This window comes from Triturus cristatus, chromosome 2_1 (genome assembly GCF_964204655.1).
Source record: "Triturus cristatus chromosome 2_1, aTriCri1.1, whole genome shotgun sequence".
Lineage (NCBI taxonomy): Eukaryota > Metazoa > Chordata > Amphibia > Caudata > Salamandridae > Triturus > Triturus cristatus.
In genome coordinates this window covers 476,487,768-476,512,375 of record NC_140581.1, presented here as the reverse complement: position 1 = coordinate 476,512,375, position 24,608 = coordinate 476,487,768, and the positions used below count along the sequence as shown (strand labels likewise).

Here is a 24,608-nt window from a genome sequence, read left to right as displayed (position 1 = left end):
ACCAGCATTTCGACTGGATAGACTTAATCTGGGTGAGAGGGGATACATGAAAACCCTTCACTGTGGAAAGGCTGAAAGCCCACTATCTCCCACAACAGACACTGTGATACAAATGTGGCATAAACTAGGCCAGGAAATGGGATGGGAGAAGAGACTGACCCCCACAACACCAGGTTGGTTAGCCACTTCTCTAAACTTGGCCTCCTGGTAGTAGCCAGGTTAAGGGAAGTGGCTAACCTACCAGTCTTCAAGAAATGGGACCTAATGTGCATATCATCACTAGAACAGGTGTGGGATGTGAATTAGATAGTCTCATTTGAACACCTCCAGACTGAGTATCAAACACTGCCATCCCAAACATTCAAATACTTACAGCTCCAACATGCCTTACAATCCAGGACGCCAGCCGTTGAGGAGACGAAAAAGGTACCACCCCCCCATTAGGGTTTGGATTGATAGATGGACAAATCACTGCTAAGGCTTTATTTCTCGCATACAGGATGATCACAATTAATACTCCAAAAGAACTGGAAAAGTTAAAGGAAAAAGAACAAAAAGACGTGGGGACTATATAAAAAGACTATGGGGTGGGGGAAACAGAGAAATGTCCCTGAGCAGTGTCCATAAAAGCCAGCTACAGGCTTATACATTTAATAATTTTGCATAGGGTATACTACAGCAGAACACTGCAACACAAAATAGGTAGGACCGAAGCAGAGGGATGCCTATGAAACTGTGGGCAGAGAAGCATGTTCTTCCACATTGTGTGGGAATACCCCAAACTCCAAAGATACTGGCAAATAATAAAATAAAGGTTGGAGGAGGCCGCAAACTGTATTACTGAACCAACAGCCTCACTTGTAATGTTGGGGGCATAAAAAGATGTGTAGGCCACGAGCTACATAAATTATTCATAAACCTGGTCAAACTGGGTTCTGGTCAAAGATGGGGCGGGCTGACACCTCTCACGTTACGAGATTGGGAGATGGACATGAATGCATGTATGATCGTGGAGAAGGCAATATACAGAAACTGGGGCTGCCCACAAAAATTCGCCAAGGTATGTGGGGGATGGTGGGTGGGAGGAGTGGGATGGAGGTGGGGATGGAACAGAGCACACACAGGAGATGTGTTGCTCTCAGAACCAATGGATCAATAACGCCATATATTCTGGGACTACAGAGAACAGTCCTCACTTTCTTCCCATGTCCCCCAACTCCCTTCCTCCCCCCACCACTCCAAACTGTTTCAATATTGCTGGCCTGGAGATATACAATGAGAGGTGATTGTACCAACTGATAGACAAAGAAGAATAAAAAGTTTGCATATGTCGTTTGTTTCGCATGTGGTGGGATACTGGTCACAAACATGGTACTGGTATTGTTATTGTGTTATAAGAAAAAACCCAATCAAATGTATTGTCTAAACAACTGTGATAAGATAGTCTGCATTGTCATGTACATGCCTCACTTAGGGGGATTGCTCTTAAAGCGATCATACTTGGCCACAGCAGGATGTTAGTTACAGTGGCCCATACAGTTCTTATTAATATTGTTTCTATGAAATTAAGTTTTACATAACTCTCGTCTGTAACCTCATGATTCTGTTTACATAATATTGTTACAGAAATGTTAGCTCTTTCAACATTTGAAATTCACATACTACAACCAGCAGAAAACAGTGGTGTGCATTGTACAGTTATTAGGAAGATCTCACGACCAACATAGCACAAGATATTTTAGAGACCGGGCTGTGAGTAATGGTCAGTTGATCAGATCATACATGATTGAGGGACAGACCCTAGAACACAGAAAGGTGCAAATATTACTGGACTGATAGGGTGAATAGGTCAGTAACAGTCAAATCCATAAAGAGAGTACAACCTTCCAGCATTATTGATGGGGAAATTAGAACAGAAAAAGGGAACAACAAAATACTGCAAAACAACCACAGTTAAATCATGGCAGATTCAGAATTTACCTCTTCCACAGGTAATCCATCAGGATTCTCACTGAAATCTCCTAAGACCAGCTCAGCAAACTCATCATCCATATCTGCAACCTGTAGAAATTTAGAGAAGATTCCGGAGAACATCAAAAGACAAATATACCCAGCTGAATGATGTATTTAAAAAACAAGCTTAAGTTAGTTTAGGGAGAGTGAAGAATCTTGTGCAGCTAAAAATGTTATTGCCTATTTGTATACAAAGCACTTAAAGGAAAATAGTATTTTTAAGTAGATAAAAAAACGTAAGAAATATATAAAGAAAATAAATGGTGCATGTTCAAGAGGTTTATGGCAATTTGCAAGTATATGTGATTATTTCTTCAACAATGCAAAACTATACAATATAACAGCAGCAGAAACTGCCCTGAGGATTTATGCAGCTGGGCAGAGCAAGCACATGCATACCCATGGTGTGCACCCAATCACCAAAGAACCACATTCTTACTACTGGCAGCGGTTTATAAAGGTCAGCCCCACAGACAACCACAAACAGTATAATTCTAAGTTCGTTCGGGCTGGGGGTGGTGGATGCATGTTATTTCTATCAATAAATAGAAATGAATAGATTAGCCAGGAATAGGGTTTGGCCCAGAAGAGATCCCAAAGCCACAGTCCTTAGATGTGAATATCAAATTCCCCTTAGATGATTCTTTTAGGTGTCGGGCCACTAGTGAATTTGTGTATAGTGCTTAGATACCTAAGAAACTTATATACAAGTCTACAGTTATAAGGTGCCAACACAAATTAACTGTTACATTCATCTACTGAAGTTTGCGTGAAAAGAAATAAAACTGCAATATAAATCAGGACGACCCTTTTCATGATCACATTACTACTTTGTATGTTCTTTATTACACAAAAAGAGAGCGTCAGTCTGCCACACATTTACATTTAAACACTGTTATCTACTCTAAAGACAGTGTCTCACAAGAGGTAACCCCTTGCTTACATTTCTTATTTTTTTTTCTTATTTTTTTTTTTTTTTTTTTTTTAAACCTTTATTACAGAATGCAAAAGATATACAAAGATGGGCCTACAACCTTCAGGCCGGCCGCTAGCAAACAGTGAGAGTGTAAAATACAATCATTAAACACAAGCGGCAAGTGATAAAGGTCCCAGAAGTCGAGGGAAACGTTGGCGGCCACACCGGTCGGACCCCCCAAATGACGGTTCCATTTTTTATAAGAAACCACAAACAAATCCACAAGGCAGCAAAAGTCAAAGCAGCATTATGAGCTCCCCTGGGGAGGACCCTAACGATCCACAGGAATAGGGGGGGGGGGGACAGGCCGGGACAGAAACAAAGTAGACACAATGCCCAGAACCAAGGTGACAAGCAGACTAGGGAGACTGGGCCACTGCCAAGTCAGGCGTCAGCGGCGGGGTACAAATCCCGACACTATAGGAGTTCCAGGGGCCCCACACCTTCACCCATTTCCCAGGCTTACCTCTCGCCACATACACTACCTTCTCCCGAAACATACACCAATCCATGTTGTCCTTCCACACCGAAACCGTTGGTGACCTCTGGGAGCCCCACAATTGTGCTATGTCACGCTTGGCCACCATATATCCCAGAGTCACCCACCACGTCTGCGGCACCGTATAATCAGTCGGCTCCCACAGATTTAGAAGACATCTCCTAGCCTCGGGAAACAGCGCCACATGCGTGACCGCTTGCAACACCGCATGTACACCACGCCAGAATCGCGCCACCTCCGGACATTCCCACAAAATATGGATAAAGGTCCATAACAAACCACACCCACGCTTACACAGTCCATCCACGGCATATCCCATACGCATCAGACCCGGCCCCGAAACATAGACCCTGTGGAGTATTTTGAGCTGGACGAAGCGAAGGCGGGCCGGTATGGCCACCTCTTTCGGGGAGGCCACCGCAGACACCCAGTCCTCGTCATCCAGCTCCAAGCCATCGGCGACCCATGCCTCACGAAGGCCAGTCAGCAGTCCGGAGCGATCGTTGATGAGCTTTTTATAAATCAATGAGATAGTGCCATCCGGTACATGCCCATCTAGCACTCTATCTTCCAGAGGGGAGCACTCCGGTATGGAGGCAACATCCGGGAATACAGAACACAGCGCGTGACGAACCTGTACATATCGGAAGTACTCCCTGTCCTGCAACTGGAATTCCTTCTGCAGCACATCGAACGTTTTGAATCCCCCCCTCGTCCAGAGATCGCCCACCCTGCTGATGCCTATCATGTCCCACTTCTCAAAGCCTTTCGAGGTCCACAAGCAGCCCAGTCGCTCAGATGCATACAGTGGCGTCGCCCGGGTCAACCGATCCTTCCACCCCATAGCCAAGTTTGCCGCGTGCCACACCCGTACCGCGACCCGCGGAGGGGCCGTCAAACGTGCGTCGAGCGATGTAGAGTAAAGCGCACGATTATAGTCACCACCCGGCAGTAACAGTTGGTCCATTTCAAAAGCCGGGTTAAGGGCGGGCCCATAAAGGCCGTGGTTTATCGCAGCCAGCTGGGAGGCCCAGTAATACCGTTTGATGTCTGGGAGGGCGACCCCCCCGTCATACCACGGGAGCGTCAGCTTCGCGAGGGTGATACGCGGCCTCCCATCCCAAAACAGGTGGCGCTGCAGACCCTCCAACTCCCGAAAGTAGCTCGCCGGGACGACGTCCATCGTGTTTTGTAAAGCGTATAAGAAACGTGGCAACGACATCATCTTAAACAGTGCCGCACGGCCGAGCGGCGAGAGCGGCAAGCGCCTCCAACGCGCCACATCCTCCTTCAAGCGCTGGAGGGGGGGGGGAGTAAGTTCTGTTTATATCGGGCCGCAGCGTCCAGGGTAATAAAGATACCCAGATACTTAAATCCCTGCGGAGCAACCTGGATAGGACAACCCCGCGGAAGGATAGGAGCCTCCCCAGAGAGGACATACACACAGGATTTAGCCCAGTTGATAACTAAGCCGGAGTTGCGGCCGAATGAACGCAACACATCCACTAAAACAATCAGTGATTTGCGCGGGGAAGCAAGGTACAAAAGAATATCGTCCGCGTAAAGGGATACGCGATCCTCATACTCGGGGGTCCATCGGAGACCACGAATCGAAGGGTGCCACCGCAGCCACTCCGCCAGGGGCTCCAAGGCAAGCGCAAAAAGGAGCAGCGACAGCGCGCAGCTCTGCCGCGTGCCCCTGCCCAGCTCAAACGGCGCTGATACTCTACCATTCACCGCCACCTGCGCCAGCGGTCCGGAATACAACAGTTTCACCCAGCCAATGAATCCCGGGCCAAACCCAAACTTAGCCAGCGTCGCCCAAATATATGGCCACTCAAGCGTGTCGAACGCCATAGTGGCGACAAAGGACGCCAAAATGGCTGGTTCACGTATGAACGGGACCCTCGCGAGCACCCCGTGCAGACGCCGCAAGTTAAGCGCGGTGTTGCGATGAGGGATAAAGCCGGACTGGTCCTGGTGGATCAGATCGCACACCACGCCAACCAGCCGATTAGCCAGCACCTTGGCGAGAATTTTCGGCTCCGCATTCAACAGCGAAATGGGTCTGTAAGACGTGACCCGATCCCGCGGCCTCCCCTCCTTATGAATAACCACAATAGTGGCAAGACGCTGGTCCAGCGGGAGGGAACCCGCCGACCGGGCCGCGAGGAACATAGCGCGGAGATGCGGAGCCAGCGTATCCGGTCGTAATTTGTACAATTCAATGGGAAGGCCATTAGGACCCATGGCCTTGCCAGAGGCGACCGAACGTATGGCGAGGGCAATCTCCTCAGATGTCGGGGCCGCGTCCAACGACAATTTATCCTCCTCCGAAAGGGAAGGCAGCGCAATGTCTTTAAGCAGGTCATGGGAATCCTCTTCCGAGCCGGAAGATACCGGGGAATACACCCCACGGAAATACTCAGCGAAACATTCAACAATTTCCTCCGGCTCAGTGACACACACACCATCCAGTCTCTCAATCGACGGGACAACTCGACTCGCTCTCTCCTTTTTATCCAGCCACGCAATCAATTTACCAGCCTTATCACCCACATCATACAGTCGCCCCTGTTGCTCTCTACTCAGGCCCCTGGCCGCCTCCGTGACTAGGGCCTTGTAGTCCGCCTGTTTGAGTCGGAGAGCATGCAGTTTATCATCCGTTACCCCACACTCCAGATCACCCTCCAACTCAGTTATCTCAGATTCGATACGGGTCACCTCCTCCCGCTCGCGCCTCCGGGAATGGGAAATGAGGGACAGGGCCTCCCCCTGGAGTACCGTCTTAAACGCCTCCCACAAAGAAACCGCAGACGACACAGACCCCACATTGTCTTCAAAATATCGCTCAAGAGATTTAACCAAATCAGCGCAAATTGTGGGGTCACGTACGTACCAGGAATTAATCGGGACCACCCTCCCCTCCCCCCTCGGGACAATGTCGAAGTACAACAGGAGCGGGGAGTGATCTGAAATACCCCGAGCCAGATGTCGTACCTCCCTGACCCTCCCTGCCTGTGCTGCTGGCATCAGAACATAATCAAGCCTCGAATGACTACCATGAGCCCCGGAATGAAAGGTGTATTGTATCTGCGTAGGGTGTTTCAGCCGCCAACAATCCACCAGCCCCAGGGTATCCAAGAGGCCAGATAACCAAGCTTGGGCACGGGGGAGATCCCTGGGAGGGTGACGATCCTCAGTTCCGGAAATTTCAGCGTTAAAATCCCCCCCAACCACTAGGATCCCCTCCGGCAGGCCAAGAAGAAGGCGCCCCAAATCTGCAAAAGTAGTTGTCTGCAACCCTGGCGGGATATAAACAGAAACCAAAACAATCACTTTACCCTCCAATCTACCCACCAGAGCCGTGTATCGTCCCCTATCATCATGGAGCACCTCATCAACCTCCAACGGGAGCGAGGTTTTAACCATAATGCCCACACCCCTCGAACCAGATGTGAAGCCCGAGTGGGCTGCAAGGCGATAGCCCCGTCTGTTCATGGCACGAAAGGAGTTTCCAATGAGGTGTGTTTCCTGCAGAAATACTATATCGGGTGAAATTCGTTTTAAGAACTGCAGGACCACTCCCCGTTTTATCCTGTCCCCCAGTCCATTGACATTCCAGGACAAAAGGCTCAGTCCCCTACCCCCCATCATAGCCAAAACCGATCAATCTCCCCCCAGAGAGCACTTTAGCGATAGCACAACAATACTTCTGCCTTGTGGTACAAATAAACAATACCCAACCCCAACCCAACATCCCAAACAAAACTCCCCCCTCCCTGCACCCCTGTATGAGCCCAAATAGCCCCCCCAACTTGCAGTGTGCCTGTCGCCCCTGTGTAAACTAAACTACAAAGACCCCCTAGAGGAGGAAAGAGAACCCCCTCGAGACACAGCACCACCTCCAACGGAGGGGAAACAAGACACAACGGTCAAGAAACCCTAAGCCTGGCCGAAAGGTGGCATCATCAGGAATGAGCCCCAGTGTCAATGCCTCATACCCGGTCCGGTGGGCACTCTCCTCCCGCCGCCCCCATCCCATCCCGATCATGTCCCCCAGACAAAGTGTCCAACCAGTCCCCGGCCACCTCGGGACGGTCAAAAAAGTGAGTGCGACCATCAGCCTCCACACGCAGCCTGGCCGGGAAAAGCATGGCGTATTTTAAGTTCATGTCTCGAAGCCGCCGCTTAACGCCCATGAAACTCAGTCTCTGCTTCTGGACCGCCTGCGTGAAATCAGGATAAAAGTTCACCTCCTTGTTCTCCAGCTTAAGCGGCCCTTGCAGTCTGGAAGCTTGCAAAATCGCATCCTTATCCCGAAAGTTGAAGATACGGGCAATAAGAGGCCGCGGAGGAGCTCCGACCTTCGGTCTGCCGCCAGGAACTCTATGGGCCCTCTCCACCGCGAAGAATTTACTCAGTCCTCGAGGCTGGAGATGGGTAGAAATCAGGTCCTCCACAAAGAGATCCGCCACCGAGTCCTCCCGTCCCTCGGGCACTCCGATGATGCGAATATTATTCCTCCGGGCCCTGCTCTCGGAGTCCTCCAGGCGCCGATCCGTGAGCGCACTTGCCTGCCGGAGCCGGCGCACCTCCGTCTGAAGGGCCGCGACCTCCATCGTGAGGCCCGACGCGGTATGGGCCAAGGAGTCAACCCGGTCATTTGTCTTAGATAGATCTGCTCTAACAAGGTTGACATCGATGAGGACCGCATCGAGTTTGTGCGCCAAGGTGTCGAATTGTTGGCCTACTGAGGTCTTCATCTCAGCAATGGCGCCCATGACGTCCTGCAAAGTCAGATCCGTAGGCAAATCCGGGGCATCCGGGGGACACTCGGAAGACTTGTGCGATCCGCCGGGAGACACCTTCGGGAGGGTGTAGCGATCCATAATGTTGACTTGAGGTGCGGTGCCACGCCGGGTCGATTTGGCCTTCAGCCGATCTCCATCCTGCTTCGTGGCCATCGTCGCGTATGTCGCACCCCCGCCAGTCACGCAGTGGAGAGAAAGCAATCAAGGCCGTGAGCCCCGGGGGTCACCTCAGGAAGGCGGAGGGGGTCCCCGCAGGCAGGCAGGGTCCCCCAGCGAGGCCACCACCACACAAAGAAGCGCCGTAGTCCCACTCGCGATGACGGCAAGGGGACTCAAAAGCGAAAGTGAAAGTGTGGGGTACGCGACTCGCCAGGCCCGGCCCGCCGTTGTTATTCACTTCGCCACTGGGTCACCCCCAAACTCGAGTCCGGGGTCAGGAGAGAAGAAGGCCGCAAACTTCAGTCGATGCTCACCCCGGCCCCCGGGGTCGGATTCAGAAACGGAAAACGGGTACCATCTCGGCTCAGGTTCACCGACACAGTCCCCTCAACCGATTCAGGATGAAGACAGGATAAACGTAGGAGGTTGCGGAGGTCCTCGGGAGCCTCGCACCTACGCAGCCATCTTGGTTGCGCGCTAGGCTCCTCCCCCCCTTGCTTACATTTCTAATTGTCACTAGCAAAGAAATATGCACCCTTATACTTGCTTCTTGTAGTAACCCCATTCAGCAGCAAGAAAAGGATGTTGGAAAGTGAGGGATTATATGGGATTGAGGTTAAAAGAGAAAAAATTAAAACATATGTATAAAATCAACCATTTTATACAGTCCATCTCTATTCGAAATCTATGTGATAAAATCAGAGTATATTAGGCGCGAGTTCCTGGTACTTTTTCTGAGCTCCATTGAGGCGTGAGAAAAGGAATTATGAGCATCAGTGACAGCAAAAATGACAGCCTATAAAATGCTTGCATAACTTTAGATTTTATTATTTTCTATTCTAGTCATCAGGAAAGTAGGGAGAGTGGTGAGGAATCTGCAGGAAGATTGTGTGTCTACCAGAAATATTGCTACTGAAGATAAATAACTTTTCTCCAAGGAAATCTCTTCCTGCAGATTCCTCACCTATGAGTCCAAAAGCAATACCTCCCTGGGTTGGAGGTGAGATCCAGCAGTGTTGATTAACCAAGAAACTGTGCAACACACTTCTGGTGAAGGACCAGTCTGTAGGTGCTTGAGCTGTGAGACAGTAATGTTTGGCAAAATAATGCAAGGATGAGCTGGGGCCTCATGGCAACCACAAGAATGCTTCTAGAGAGAATACTAGAAGCATCCATGGCCCTAAATAAGTGGGCACAAAAGCCCTCCAGAGTGTCTTTCTTAGCTTAGGCGCACCAGGTCTGAATAAAAAGAATTTCGCTAAGAGAAATGGTGCATTTGAATACAGCTTTTACATTTTTAATTTTTAGCTCCAGCGAAGCAGACAAAGAAATAGTCATCTATTTTGTCCTGTCAAGTGTGAGCAATGTAAAATGACACAGAACATCAGTGGCACAGTCTAGGCAGCTGTTGCTCCTCTCTGGTGGGATGAGGAGGAATAAAGAAGGACAAAAGGGTAATGGGTTGAGGTTGTAAATGTCTGTATCTTTACAATCACACACAGATAGTATCATTTAAGTAAGTCGGGTGAGGGGGTATGATGGCAGCTAGGAAGAACCAATGCATCTCAGTACAAAACCAAGAAAGGTGGACAAACTGAGAGGGCCTGAAGTTCTTTGTCTCAATGGGCTTAATTTTCTTCTAACAGCATAGTCTTCAGAGTGAGAAGTCGAACCTGGCAACAGTGCATTTGCTTGAATGGAGAATCCATGAGCAAAGGAAAAACAAGATTCAAGATTCCAACTACAGAACAATGTATGAAGTCGGAGGAAATAAGTTAAGTAAACCTTCTAGGAAATGCAACACTAGTGGGGACATAAACAAGGTTGGCTGGTTAGGGAGATTCATGAATGGGGAAAGGGCAGACAAATAGTCCTTAACTGAAACTGCCAGACCTTGCAGAGCAACAGCGAGTCACAATCAAGCATAATTGAACAACATCTGTTCCAGTGACCTGCCTAAATGGATTTCATAGGTTATTTCCTGGCAGCCAACATGGCATCCACAACTTCAGCAGGAAGGCAAAAGAACTGTAGCTGGCTCAATCTCTACACTTGCAGCCACAGAGTTTGGGAATTTAAGTGGAGGATCCAACCATTCTGCTACGAGAGAAGGAGTGGCCTGAAGCGGAGTGGCCAACGTGTGGCAATCAAGATCAATTTGGCCTGATCCTCCCACACATTCAACAGGACCATCAGCTGAAGCAGAATTGGTAGGAGTCCATATAGAAGGCCCAATGACTAACCGGTAGTTATTTATCTAGGTAATCGCAGAGAGGAAAATGTATGGTATAGAAATTAGGACACTTCCTGTTCTCAGCCTTGGTGAAGAGATCGATGTGTGGACAACCCAGTCTATGGAATATTATCCTCTGCCACTTCCGGGAGTATTTTCCATTGGTGGTGCTTCAGTGAGTGATGACAGAGCATCCACTGACATGGTTAGTAAACTTGCAAGATGAGCAGCTACCAGGAAAATTCCCCATATCTCGTCCCACTGCCACAGGCAAATCATCCTCCATTGAAGGATCTATGACTTCGCACCACCCTGTCTGTTTACATAATGCACAGTGGTAGCATTGTTTGACAGAATAGAATTGGTGTTTGAGACTGAAGGAAAAAATCTCTCCATAGCAGGACGGACCACCCGCTGCACCAGCACTTTTATGTGTAGATGCTGCTCTCACAGGGACTCGCACCATCATGCCTCCCAAATCAGCACCCCAGCTCAGGGAGGAGGCATCTGTTACCAAGGCAGCCTAAGCTTGCATTGGGCTGAAGGAACAACGCACCAAAGGCTGCAGTGGACCATCCAGCAATGCAGATCCATTTGGTCTGATTAGATGATCTGCACAAAAGCAGTAAACCTCTGTTGATGTTGGAGCCATGCTCTTCTCAGGCCCCACCAAAGGGCCATCATCTGCCATCTGCAGTGTGGCACCAATAGGATGCACGAGGCCATGAGCCAAGCAGGTGCAGAAGTGCAGGATGTAGATCCATGTCTGAGTCAGAAATGTCGAAAAAATCTCCTGAACATCCATGATCTTCTGAAGAGGAAGGGAAAACATCATACGTTCTGTGTCCAGGACTGCTTCCATGCTGGTTTAATATTTGTATTGGAGTGTAGTGAGACTTCTGGGTAATGATAGTAAAGATCAAAACATGGAGGATAGCCATCATGCATAGCCAGAATTCTTTAACCTGTGCCAGGCACTCCATTAAACACATCAGTCATGCAAGTACGGAAATACAGGGATCATGACTGCTGCAGTGAAGCTCTTTAGTAAAAATGTGTGGTGTAGTCATCAGTAATAACAGCAGGATGGCAAACTGATAGTGCTAGGACCCCACAATAAATCTCAGATAATGTCTGTAGATGAGGAGTATTGGCAAATGGAGTAGGGGTCCTGGATATCTAGGGATGCCAATCATTACCCCGCATATAGGGCCAGCAGTACTTTGCTCAAAGAAAGCATTTTGAACTACTCCCAAATGGTGGTGCGGTTCCGGGCTGTGACCTCCTCTGCCCTCTCGCTTGAGTGCATCGGGGCAGTGGGACCCCCCTGGTGAGACCCCTGGAAACAGGACTGCCGTGGACCTGTTGGCTGCACCGCGGACTGGTGACGCCACACTCCCGCCCGCACCGAGTCTGGCTGAATCCCCAGGTCAGTGGAGCGGGAGAGGTGAGGAGGCGTGAGGGCAGCCTACGGTTGAGCCAGGCAAGTCATCCTCTGCCGCGAGGGAGATGGTTGGGCATCTCCCGCGGCTGGCAAAATGCCGGACCTGGGGTGCTGATAGAACCCTGACCCACACTTGTGAGGATTGCGCCTGTGGGAACCCATCGCGGCTGTGAGGCGGTTCCCTGGCCTGGGTCTCCGCTCTGACTTCAGACTCCGATGCACCTGGCCCGCCCGATGGGTAGAAAGAGGCAGCCCTGATGCCTCAGTCGAGACCCGGGGGCCGGAGACACCGGGGTCTACCCTGCACAGAATACCTCGGCAGCCGCAGGCGAGTGGAGAGGGTGTGTCGCAGTGGCGAGGTGGGCGCCCGAGGTCCGGGCCTGCTGCAGGGTCGTCTGCGGAGGTGAAATCCCCGAGGAGTTGTCTGCACAGGACCTCCCAGCTTGAGCATGCTTGGCATCTCCAGATATACCCATGATGGCGGCCTCGAGATGCGGATGGAACCATGACCTGCGCCATGGCAGTCCAATCCAGAAGTGACCCGGTGGACCCGCAGGACGGTCCCTGGGCCTGTGTCCCGGCCAGCTCCAGACCCGGGCACGCGGGGGAGGCCTGGAGGCGGCACAGGAAAGGGCCCGCATTCGGAACATAGCCCGGAGGCCCGTAACAGCGTGGGGATGCATGGGGTCTGGGCCCACTGCGACTGCTCCTGCAGAGGGGGAGCTCCAACTCATTGCCTGGTACATAGAGCCTCCACCGGAATCGGATCCCGCCGTGTTTCACTGCAGGAGCAAAATCCATAGGTAAAGGGGACCTACCCGAGCGGAGTCCAGGAGTGACCCCATTTGCCAGAACGGGGATATCCAAATGCGGATGTGGGCTACGCTTCACCCACCCGAACCCAGGGAACGCTATGATCGGGCTCTGAGGGCCTATGAAGATGTCGATCCGGTGGAATAGGTCTACAAATAACTGCTACCCGCGAGCCAGATGGAAGGCGGCGAGGAAGAAGCAAGATGACGCCGGGCGATCCCCGGCAAGCAGAGCGAGTGAGGAGGGTGTGCCAAGGAGCCAAAGAGGAACACTGTGGAACAAACTTCCCGCGCTCACAACAAGTACATACACCAACTTTACACCCACTTTACACCCGGTCTCCCTCATTCCTGGATCCCCAGTTGGGAGGGGGAAAGGCAATTTTGCAGCCAAAGAGGCGGAAAAGGAGAAGGAAATATCCGGGGAGCCCCTAATCGAACAGGCAGTGACCCCAATAGCCCGTAGGGCAGTCCCAAGGGAGATAGAGGACCCAGACACAAGGCAATCCAGCAGATGATCCACTGCAATCACCCATTTCGGCGACAGGAGCCGTGCTGGCCGCTGGATGTGGGAGACACCCGTGTTCCTTCACTGACCTCTAGCAGACCTTGTTCAACTCCTAACTGCAGCAATATTCAGTGACACAAGGGCAGACATGGGCAAGGACAGACCAGCAAATCACCCCCTCCCAGACACAATGGAGCAATTTACGAATGTCACGGCCACAGTGTCGCTCCCAACAATGCTGTCCAATCACCCGGGGAGTATTGGGCCACTAACTATCCTTCAAGCGATCAGTAAGTCTCAGGACTCAGTGGGGACAAAAATTGGGAAAGTACGAATCGATATGGCTCTCATACGGCAGGATCTTCGCAACGCAACAGCTAGAATCACAGAGGCGGTCCATCGTAGAGGACAAAGTTACCACCATGAAGTCCCAGAACTCAAAGCTTCTCTCTCAAAACTCGGAGCTCCACAAATGAGCCGAGGATGCAGACAATCTTTCACGCAGAAATAACCTCAGTCTGGTGAGTCTTCCGGAAGGCACGGAGCCCGCCCAAGTGCCCTCATTCATAGAAACCTGGATTAAGTCCTGGATGCCTGAGGGCTGTCTATCTGCATGGTTCGTGATTGAGAGGACACACCGCGCACTCGCACCTCGTCCTCCCTCAGGAGCACCGCATAGACCCGTCATAACACGCTTCCTCAATTTCAAAGACCGAGATGCCATTCTGCAGGAAGCGCGCTCCCAGGCCGACCTTTCCTTCCAAGGGAATAAAGTTATGATCTTCTCGGACTACACCAAAGAGGTTAAACAAAAGCTACACGCGCTCGTCCTCTCATATAGACTCCTGTTCCCAGCCCGACTGAGAATGATCCACGACAACAAGAGCTTCTTCTTCGACACCCCAGTGGTGGCATGGAGCTGGGCAACAGAAGAACGCACTCTAACCAGAGGGGCCAAGACCCCCTCCGCAGCGGCGAGAGGACAGTCCAATAACGATAACACACGGGCTTCCAGAACACCGGACCGTTGCAACTGGTCCCGCCGGGGGCGTGTACCAAACAGGAAGAAATCATCATCGCCGGAGCCAGTGGCCAGAAGCCCCTCTGTGTCTCCGGCAGGAAAGATGCCGCATGCCCCCTCGGCTGAGCAGGAGTACACCACCGGAAGGCCCGTGACCCGCCCCCAGACACCGGCAATGGTAGAGATCTCTGACTCAGAGCTTTCACGCAGCCCAATGGTTTGAACTAAGACCCTGTGTGCAGCAAGAACCAACATACTAAGGCCTTCGTATAGGCAAAGAATTCTAGACTCCTGTACTTGGAAACATCCGTCATTATGGAGGGGTCCATCACTCCGTCCCGGTTATACAATGTTTGCTGTTGCTTTAATTCTCTTTTACAGGGTGACAGATGCTTCTGGGGTTGAAATATGGGGAGGGGGGATGGTTGGGGGGCTTCTCTGGGGTTTTTGTTACTTGATTAGGGTTCTTTTGATTAGGCTTTATGTGACACACGACAAGACAGACTTGTACCAATCACACAATACCCCCATGCGCCCCACTCACATGGTGCACTCCTGTGAGAGCCCCAATACACCCTGGCCCGTAAGCAGCCACCCTTTTGGAATTCCCACTCATGGCCGCCGCCCATCAAGACCTACAATCCCTGCGGATCCTGTCCTGGAACGTTAACGGACTCCTGGACAAGGTGAAGCGTGCCGTCGTCCTGAAGACCTCCCCCCGCTCTAGGCCTGATGTGCTCATGTTGCAAGAGACTCATCTGTTAGAGGATCAATGTCCATTTCTCGTCAGACAGTGTTATGACAGAGTGTATAATGTAGGCTTCACGAGGGGGTCCTGCGAGGTGGTGATCCTCCTCTGTCGCTGCCTTCCATTTGTTTTGAGCCAAATAATCCACGATCCCCATGGGCATTTTCTGGCCCACTCGGGCGTAGTGGGGGTATGCTATCTCAACATGATCTCTGTCTAAAGGCCTCCAGAAGTCCTCAGCCCCTCTCTCCACGACCTCAGAAACCTATTGTCTTCTCTGCCCATGGGTGTTACCGTGGTGGGAGGCGATTTTAACGCAGTCATGAACCCGGAAAATGATGCATCTGGTATCCCTTCCTCACAGCGGATTAGCCTCCTGTCTGTGGCTATGTGATGTTTGGAGAACAGGGCACCCTCACCTCCATCAATACACACACACACATTAGCTGCCCACCATACTCACTAACGAATTGATATGTTGTTTATGCCCGCTTCGACTGTAGACAGATTGTTGATGTCCACATGTTTGCCCGAGGTCTCTCAGACCACTCCCCGCTAGTACTAGACATAGGGTGGCCCACCGGCACCCTCTGCCCCATACGGCGGCTAAACGCTTGGTTCTTACAAGATAGAGACTGCAGGAAAGCGCTCAAGAGGGAGGTATGCCAATACTTTCTAGAGCATGAGGGATCGGTGGCCTCGGCGACCACCCTCTGGGCAGCCGGTAATGTGACGATCAGAGGGTATGTCGGAAGGAAGTACCAGGCCAGGGATGAACGTCTTGCCCACCTGGAAGCACGGGCTATGCTTTTGCAGGGGGCTGAGGGCACAGAGACCGTGGACATTCAGGCCTGCCTGCTCGATCTCATCCGTGAAGAAATACTACACATCTCTATCGAGACGGTTAAACAAATGTGGAGGTCCTCCTCGGCATGGGTCTACGGTTGAGGAGACAAAAATGGGAAACTCCTCTACTGGCTAGCAACCCGCCCTCTCACCAATAGGATAATCCCTGAGGTAACTGACCCGGAAGGCAGGATTCCCCATTTCAAGATAGCGCCTGTTTTGGATCGTACAGGGGCTCTTGTTTGTATCTTATACTCATGCTAAGGGCATGTGGTGCATGCCTTATGGGCAAAATATCACCTTTACATGTGATCGACTGTTTCCAGGAATTACAGGCCAAGCCCTAAAATGAACCTGGTGAGATCTGCTGAGCCATCATAAGGGAGGTAGGACTAGCCTCTGCATTTACTCAATCTGGACAATGAGCTTTCTAGGGCATGGAAAGTAAAATAGGACTCATGTTATCATTCAATCATAGTATTTTAATTATAATTAAATCTGACATCTTGTAATGGGTCTTATTTCAGCTCCCTCAATATGTCTACACATTTATCCAGTACACCTTAGACCTCTGGAAGTTTTCTAGTAGCTCAGGCACACAGTCAACTTTCGTGCACACCTACATCAAATCAATCCTTCATTCCCACATTCCTCTTCACACGGCTTTACTAGGTCACTGTATCCAGTGCTAATTTCACCTGTTCTCAAAAGTCACGTACACCTTTCCTGATTTTGTAATTGGGCCCCACCGCTTTATTACCCGACATGGCCTCTCCCAGAATGGTGATAAGCCTTGAGCACACAAGATCCAATGCCTCTACTATCAATTATCCTCCTAACCTCTCCAAAAATGCGACCAAAAAGCACAAACATTGCCTACTCAAATCGAGACCTGAAACACTAATCTTAGACATCTACCTTTGTGCAAACAAGGGTATTATATCTAATTACCTCATCTTCTATTCCAGAAAACAGGCTTGTTGGCGGAATGTTTTCGACTCCATGCTTCGTATAACGGGCACGAGAAAAACCCCACATGGTCTGAAATTAACAGCCTCGCCCTTGCCTTTCTTTAAAGAAAATGCCACCATCACCATTTATAATACCGGTATCATTCTAATCCAAGCCTCTAATGTCGATCTAGCTAAAATGGACAACATTTTCCTACACTGAGGAAAATGGTGACCACTAAATCCACTGTTAACTATCCACATCCTCCTAGTTCACAGGATTTAACGAGCTCACCCTTCAACACTTACGGGAACACCTCAACTTCTCAAAATTCCTCTCACTCCATAGCAGATTTAGGAGACATTCAGTCCCCTGTTTCAGTCTCTCACTCCTACCGATTCTCGACTCAGATGGCTGGCAGGCGTACTGTTGCACCCACCTCGCCGATCTCAAGTCAGCTACAGGGCTATTCCCCTTCCTTGATCCTCGCCATCTCTGTCGGGGTACAGGCGGGGTATTCATCCCAACCCACTCAACCTCCACTTGACCCCCTCCTACACACAATACAATTGTCCTTCCATCCTCTCACCTTCGCCAGCCACCCCATCCAATCGAACAGGGACCCCACAAGACATTAACAACTCTCTCTCTTCCCCGGAACACTGCATCACCGCCCTAAACCAACCAAGCATTCCTCGAAGCCCATCTTCCCTGCTGGATCTCACCACTCAACCTACACCCCTTAACCAACACTCGGACCTGGTTGCGCATTTGGGTGAGATATCTCTCCAATTGCACTGTCTCTCATATTAACTCCATGAACTGAAAGCCCTCTCAATTGAGCGCCTACCCTTGCACAGTTCTCTCACTTCCCTAGGAAAGCTGCCCATAGTCCCCGCTAGCACAGTCCCTTGTCTCATCCAACACTCTTCGCACCATAACTCTAAAACCCTACCCCTCCCTAATGCCCCATCCCACCCTAGAAGAATGCAAGCCGATCTTGCAACCAGGGATATAGAGGAGCTACTCCTCTCTTATTCTATCAATCTAGACACTGCCAAGACCCCTATGGAGCAAATTAAAGCCATTCACGCAAACCAGCACAGGGAATCCTTACACAACCTCAGTGTAGTAAATAGTGACATCCTCAAGAGAGTAAATATCACATAGACTCAAACCGCGCACACACAACTGTATGGTTGAAATGTGTACTTCTCAACTGCAGATCAGCCAGTAAACATGCCTCTGATATCTTTGACCTCATCCAATACAATGACCTAGATATCATCATCCTCACGGAATCCTGGCTTAATTCCTCTTCCACCCCTATCCTAGACATCCTAGTTCCTCCGAGTCATGATATAATCCGTCGTGACAGATCTAAGAAGCAGGGAGGTGGCCTAGCTTGTATACACCGAAACACACTATCGGTTTCCCAAATAACGACTACCCTTCCGCCCTCCAGTGAATACCTTTGCCTCCACATTGAAAGTAATCACCTACCGGTTTGCCAACTTCATACGTTCTACCACCCCCAGGAGACAATCTCTCCTTCATTGAACAAATAATGGAAATCATCTCCTGCAATGTCGACTCCTCAGTGGCACAAATCTTTCTCAGTGATTTCAGCCTTCACTAGTCTAACCCTAATGACCAGGCGGTAACCTGCCTAAAATTATTCTTGTTGGATCACGAGATGACCCAATTCTGTGACCGGCCAACTCATAATAAAGGAGAAATTATTGACCTCATCATATTTAAAGGAAACACCATCACACTGGATGACATTACCCCATGTGATTGGTCTGACCATTACATCATCTACTTCCGTATTAACAGGAATGTGGTACTGAGGAAGGATCAGCCGAGGAAAACTAAGCAATGGAAAAAGGACCTCAGAAATATCAACTTGCAGGATCTAACAACCCAATGTAAATTCGCCTTGTCTTCACAAACCGACATGACAGATGTTCTTGATCTCACTGAATTCTATAACTCGACTATCTCTAATATCATGGATTGCATAGTGGGCGTGGTTTGGCTGGCCACGATGGCGGACGTGCTCTGCTAGGGCTCCGAGCGCGGGCCCGACATGCGGCAACCATCCGAGGCGGTGGGACGCAGTGGGACGTCAGGACAGCCCTAGATGAGTCCCTAACCACCCGGAGAATTGCCGGTGGCGCGGTGGTGAGGGTCAGAGGCGACCACTCTGGGACGGTGACAGACCCGAGCGCCTGACTCTAAAATGGCACCGGTAATGTGATTCCCGGAGCTCCGATCCGCATCTCCGAGGTATACCTGAGAATGTGCATTCAGCAATGAGCGGTGGGTCCTGAGTAAGACGACAGCCACAGAGGCCGAGGAGTTGACGGCGGAATGATGCGGGATGCGCTGTGGTGAAGCCTGGTGCTACGGCTGCACCGGAGAGGCCTGAGTCTAAAGCAAGGCAGGGGAAAAGAGTGCGAAGAAGGAAGCCCCGGCACACAGCGATCTCCCGGACGGAAGTCCACGAGTGAACCTCAAGTAATGGGGAGAGACGTCGGGCACCCCCACAAGGGAGGAAATCAGAGACCCCACCACCCCCCGGATACAGTTAGACGACCCAGGGCCCCGGCCGGCTCAAAGGGGGCAGAACGAGGGAACTGTGACCCGGGACAGTCCTGACAAACCGGTGGGTCTACGCTCCCCTCTCACAACAAACCGCCCGGCCTGCCTAAAGGCTCCAACGCTGCACCATCACACTGACTAAAAGTGCCAGACGGTAGCATGTGAGCACCCTTGGGGTAGCAGGTGAGGAGGGGCTGGCGGGGAGAGGAGACAGAGGCAAAGCCCATAACTAGGGAGTTGTGGTCCGGCCCCCCCCCCCCGCCGCCCAGGAAACACCACATCACGAACAAAGGGACAACCAGATGCTCCCCTGCATCAACCTACCGGCCGGCCTGCCCAGCCGGCTACAGTGGCCCTCTGCTCGCGGACTGCGGAAGCCCGGTAGCTCCACATGAGCACCCTCGGGCTGGCGGGTGCTGGAGCAGAGAAGGGACAGATGCGAAGTCCACAACTCTGGCGTTCAAACCTGTCTCCCCTGCCCCCCCAGGACACACAACATCACCAGCGAAGGGACTACCACTCCTGGCATGGGTCACCATACAGACTGGAGCCAGGGGAGGACAACGCCCACAGGAAAGGAGGCCCACAGCTACCAGAGGAGTCGAAACGGGGGCTTACCTCATCACCGAGGGGCCCGCCTGCTAATTGGAAGGACGCAACAGATGAGGTGCGGCTCTCCAGAAGGAAGACTACAACCACGCCCGTGCGGGCAGCACATTGACGAGGCCGGACAGACGCACAATCAACGCAGACGCCGGTGCGGGCAAGCACGGCGCACCAACAGCTGAAGAGGCCTCACAGATCCTTTACCTCACTGAGACGGGAGCTCAGGGCAAACAACGGGACACTGCGCTTGCGCGCCGGGCAAGACGGCGGCCGTGGCCAGAGAAGGTACAGAGAGGAGTCGGGGGGCATCACCAGGGAAGTCACAGAGCCACATACCACCAGGTGGGTCAAAACTACGGAGCACTCCCGGCCCGGCTCCGAGTGCGAGAGCGAAGAGAGCAGTAAACACAAAAGGGGACAGTGACCCGAGGACTAGTACGGGCGTGTACAGCTCTATTTCATCGGGCAACCACACGATTTCTGCGCCACTTGCAGGATGTGACGCCTCAAGACAACCGGGTTCCCCAAACCTTCCACCAAGCCAGATCGACATCCCCGGCTGCAGCAGGTTCAAAGACGGACAAAGATTCTAGCACCACCATGTTGGAAAAACTGGATAGAGTCCTGGCAGTCATAGAGCATTCGCGAGTTACCATGGAAGGGCACTTTGGGACCTTGGCCTCGGACCGAAGCCTGCTACGGGATGATCATCTTAAGTCAGCGGACAAGGTGGAAGATGGGGAAAAAACAAAAGCGATGATACAACCCCAAGCTAAAGCGCAACAAGACTCCATAAAAGACCTGCAGGCCCGAGTCACAACCCTGGGGGAAAGAGCAGACGACTTGGAGGGGCGCTCCAGGAGCAGAAACCTGCAGATATTGAATTTGCTGGAAGGTGTGGAGGGCAGGGACCCTATCGCGTACACCGAGTCCTGGATCCGGTCTTTCACGCAGAGTGAAGAACTTACGCCCTACTTCTCCATTGAAAGGGCGCATAGGGTGCCGGCACGCAGCCCCCCTCTGGGCTCGCTCCCTCGCCCCATGCTGGTAAAAACTACTCCACTTCCGAGACAGGGATGCCATACTACGAGCTGCTAGAGAGAGTAAACCCATCATGGTGGAGGATAAAAAAAGTTATGCTCTTCCCAGATTATTCCAGAGCAGTGCAGCGAAAGCGAGCATCATTCCTAGAGGCACAGAGACTACTCCGGAGCCAGAACATTCAGTACTCACTGTTGTTCCCAGCGAGACTCAAAATTATTTACAAAGACACTGCAATATTCTTCAGAAATCCACAAGAAGCATCAAACTGGATGGAGTTGAATCTACGACTCAATCCACTGCAAGGGAACTCTAGAATACCGCAACCCAAGTCGTCAAGGCCTCCGAGACGTCGCAACCAGAAGGTCCACAACCGATCGGACATGCAGTCACTTCACAATATGCTATCGTCGCCGGACTTGGAACAGATCATAATAGACCACCGGAAAGCAATACAAGCAGTGGCGGATTTGAGAACAAATCTTTCTGCATCGGACCATGAAGGCACTCTGCATATTTTCACGCCCGAAGAGGACGCGAACGACTCCAGTGACTCTGGCAAAAACTCCGGGACCCTGCCAAACGTCACACCACAAACTGCAGACACACTCATCTGAAGCTCATATGAGATGGTAGCTATTAGACTTCTATAAGCCAATCACACTTCTTGGCACCACACCACACACCAAGCCCCTGAGGGTAACAGACCCAACATGCACCAGCGCAATGCGCCCCGCATACTAGACACGCATCATCATGGGGCCCCCATTCGAAGGCTTTGGAGGTGTACACAAGCCAGATGGGCCTCCCCTCCCGTTCATTTAGTTAATGGGTACACAGTCGTATCAATTTGGATGTGCTGCCCATTGCAGCAGGTCCCCTGTATTGGCTTTCCAACCCCACATTGGTCTAGTTCATCCCCCTACCACACCTTGACCTCCCACCTATCCCGCCACAAAGGGCTGAGGCACTCGCTCATAGGTCTACACCTCCCATAAGGCAGAAACTATCCACACCTGGGGGTTTACGTAGGGGCTCCCGGGACACCTTCTAACGCAGCGCAACCCACCATGACCCCGAAGACTGATATCAAATTTCTCAATCTAAATGCCAGGGGTATCCACACGGCTAGAAAGCGCTACGCTATTTATGCATATATCAAGCACCAGCAAGCACAAGTCATTTTCCTGCAAAAGACACATCCAGCAAAAGGGGAATTAGACAAGCTTCAGAAGAAATGGCGGGGCACCTTCTGCACAACTTATTCAGCGTATGCAATGGGTGCCCTAGTCTGGCTCTGGCCACAAGTCCCTTTTCTAGAGAATGGCCGGAAGGTAGACCCTGAAGGGAGATGCGCGTTCTTGGAGGGGCTGCTAGATGGGCAACCGATACTACTAGGCAGTATATTCACCCTCAATACAGAACAGACAACATTCTGGGAGACCCTGTCAAACAACTTGGCTCAATTCACACCTTCCCCATGGGTGTTAGGTGGGGACTTCAACTGTTCCTTGGAACAAAATACCTAGGCTGTCTGGTTTTAGATTTAAACCTATAATAACTGATAAAACCCTACTGAAAGGGAAATAGCCCTCACCAGTGTAAACATATAAACACTTAAAAAAACACCTGTAGAACCAAAAACTAAATGTGTGAAAGTGCAATTTCTTTTCTTCCTGAAGGGGCTAACTTTATTCTGCTTGAGTTTTATTGTTTAGGGATGTCACTAAAGGAATATGCTACTTACCAGTATGCATCTGTTCTTGGCATGTAGAGCTGCAGATCTACACACTTGTGCATAGATCGCCATCTGGTGTTGGGCCCGGATGTTTGCAGTTTGTTTTTCCTCTTGGAAAGTCTTTGGAAGTCACGAGGTCGGTGACTCCTCCTTTGGATCGTATTGCGCATGGGCTTCGGTTCCATCCTCAGATTGTTTTTTGCCAGCAGGGAAAGATGAAGCGTAGTAGTAACAGTGAAGATGCCCATGTGTGTGCTATCTAAATAAGATAAACTGGAACAGATAAAGGTAACCGGGTAGGCGGGTGGGCGTGTGTAGATCTGCAACTCTACATGCCAAGAACAGATGCATACTGGTAAGTAGCATATTCCGTTCGAGGCATATGAGCTGCAGATTACACACTTGTGCATAGATTATATAGCAGTACCCACCGTTAGCGGCGACCACTCATATATGTTGCAGTGTTTTGAAATAATGTTTTGAGTACAGCCTGGCCCACACTAGCTTGTTGCTTAGTTTGCACATCTACACAATAGTGTTTGGTGAAAGTGTGCGGTGTTGACCATGTAGCTGCTTTGCAGATATCATCTAATGGGATGTTCCCTAAGAATGCCATGGAAGCCCCTATTTTTCGTGTAGAATGGGCTTTCGGGGGAATGGATAGCGTTCGCTTTGCTTTATGGTAGCAGATTTGAATGCATTTTACAATCCACCTAGCTATCCCCGATTTTGAGACGGGGTTACCTTTGTGTGGTGGAGAGAAAGAAACAAACAGTTGTTTGGTCTTACGGAAAGGTTGTGTTCTCTGAATGTAGTGGAGTAAGGCTCGTTTCACATCCAGTGTGTGAAGAGCCCTTTCTGCAACGGTCTGTGGTTGCGAGAAAAATACTGGTAGTTCTACTGTTTGGTTTAGGTGAAAGGGAGAAATGACTTTAGGGAGGAATTTCAGGTTGGTACGGAGAACAACTTTGTTATGGTGCATTTGGAGAAAAGGTTCTTGAATGGTAAGTGCTTGTATCTCACTGACCCGTCTAAGAGAAGTGATGGCTACAAGAAAGGCGGTTTTCCATGTTAGGAACTGTAATTCGCATTTATGGAGAGGTTCGAAGGGAGGCCCCATTAGCCTTGTGAGAACGATATTTAAGTTCCACACAGGTGAGGGTGGCACTCTGGGGGGAATTATTCTTTTAAGGACTTCCATGAAGGCTTTAATGGCAGGTACTCTGAAGAGTGAAAGATCTTGCCTGTTTTGTAAGTAAGCTGCAATAGCTGCGAGGTGTAGTCGAATGGACGTATAGGCTAGATTGCACCTTTGTAGGTGGAGTAAGTAGCCTATTATGTGTTGAATGGACACGTCCAGTGGATTGATGGTGTTGTTATGGCAATAAACAACAAAACGTTTCCACTTGGCGGCGTAGCACGCTCTAGTGGTAGGTCTTCTAGCTTCTCTGATGATGTTCATACAGTCAGGGGGAAGATTTAGGTACCCGAATTCTAAGATTTAAGGAGCCAGATCGCAAGGTTGAGCTGCGCTGGGTCCGGGTGTTTGATCTCTCCATGGTTCTGGGTTAAGAGGTGTGGAGAGAGGTGTA

The 24,608-nt window shown here is 50.6% G+C and overlaps 1 protein-coding gene across 3 annotated transcripts in view; it reads right to left on the bottom strand.

The window, feature by feature from the left end:
- The window catches only part of GFM2 (GTP dependent ribosome recycling factor mitochondrial 2), a 345,387-nt gene that overhangs the window by 181,960 nt on the left and 138,819 nt on the right, over positions 1 to 24,608 (bottom strand). For all 3 annotated transcript variants that reach the window (XM_085632317.1, XM_085632319.1, XM_085632318.1), the window contains one exon: positions 1,981 to 2,061. In XM_085632317.1, the coding sequence (XP_085488443.1) occupies positions 1,981 to 2,061 (81 nt within the window). The remainder of the gene's footprint in view (positions 1 to 1,980; positions 2,062 to 24,608) is intronic.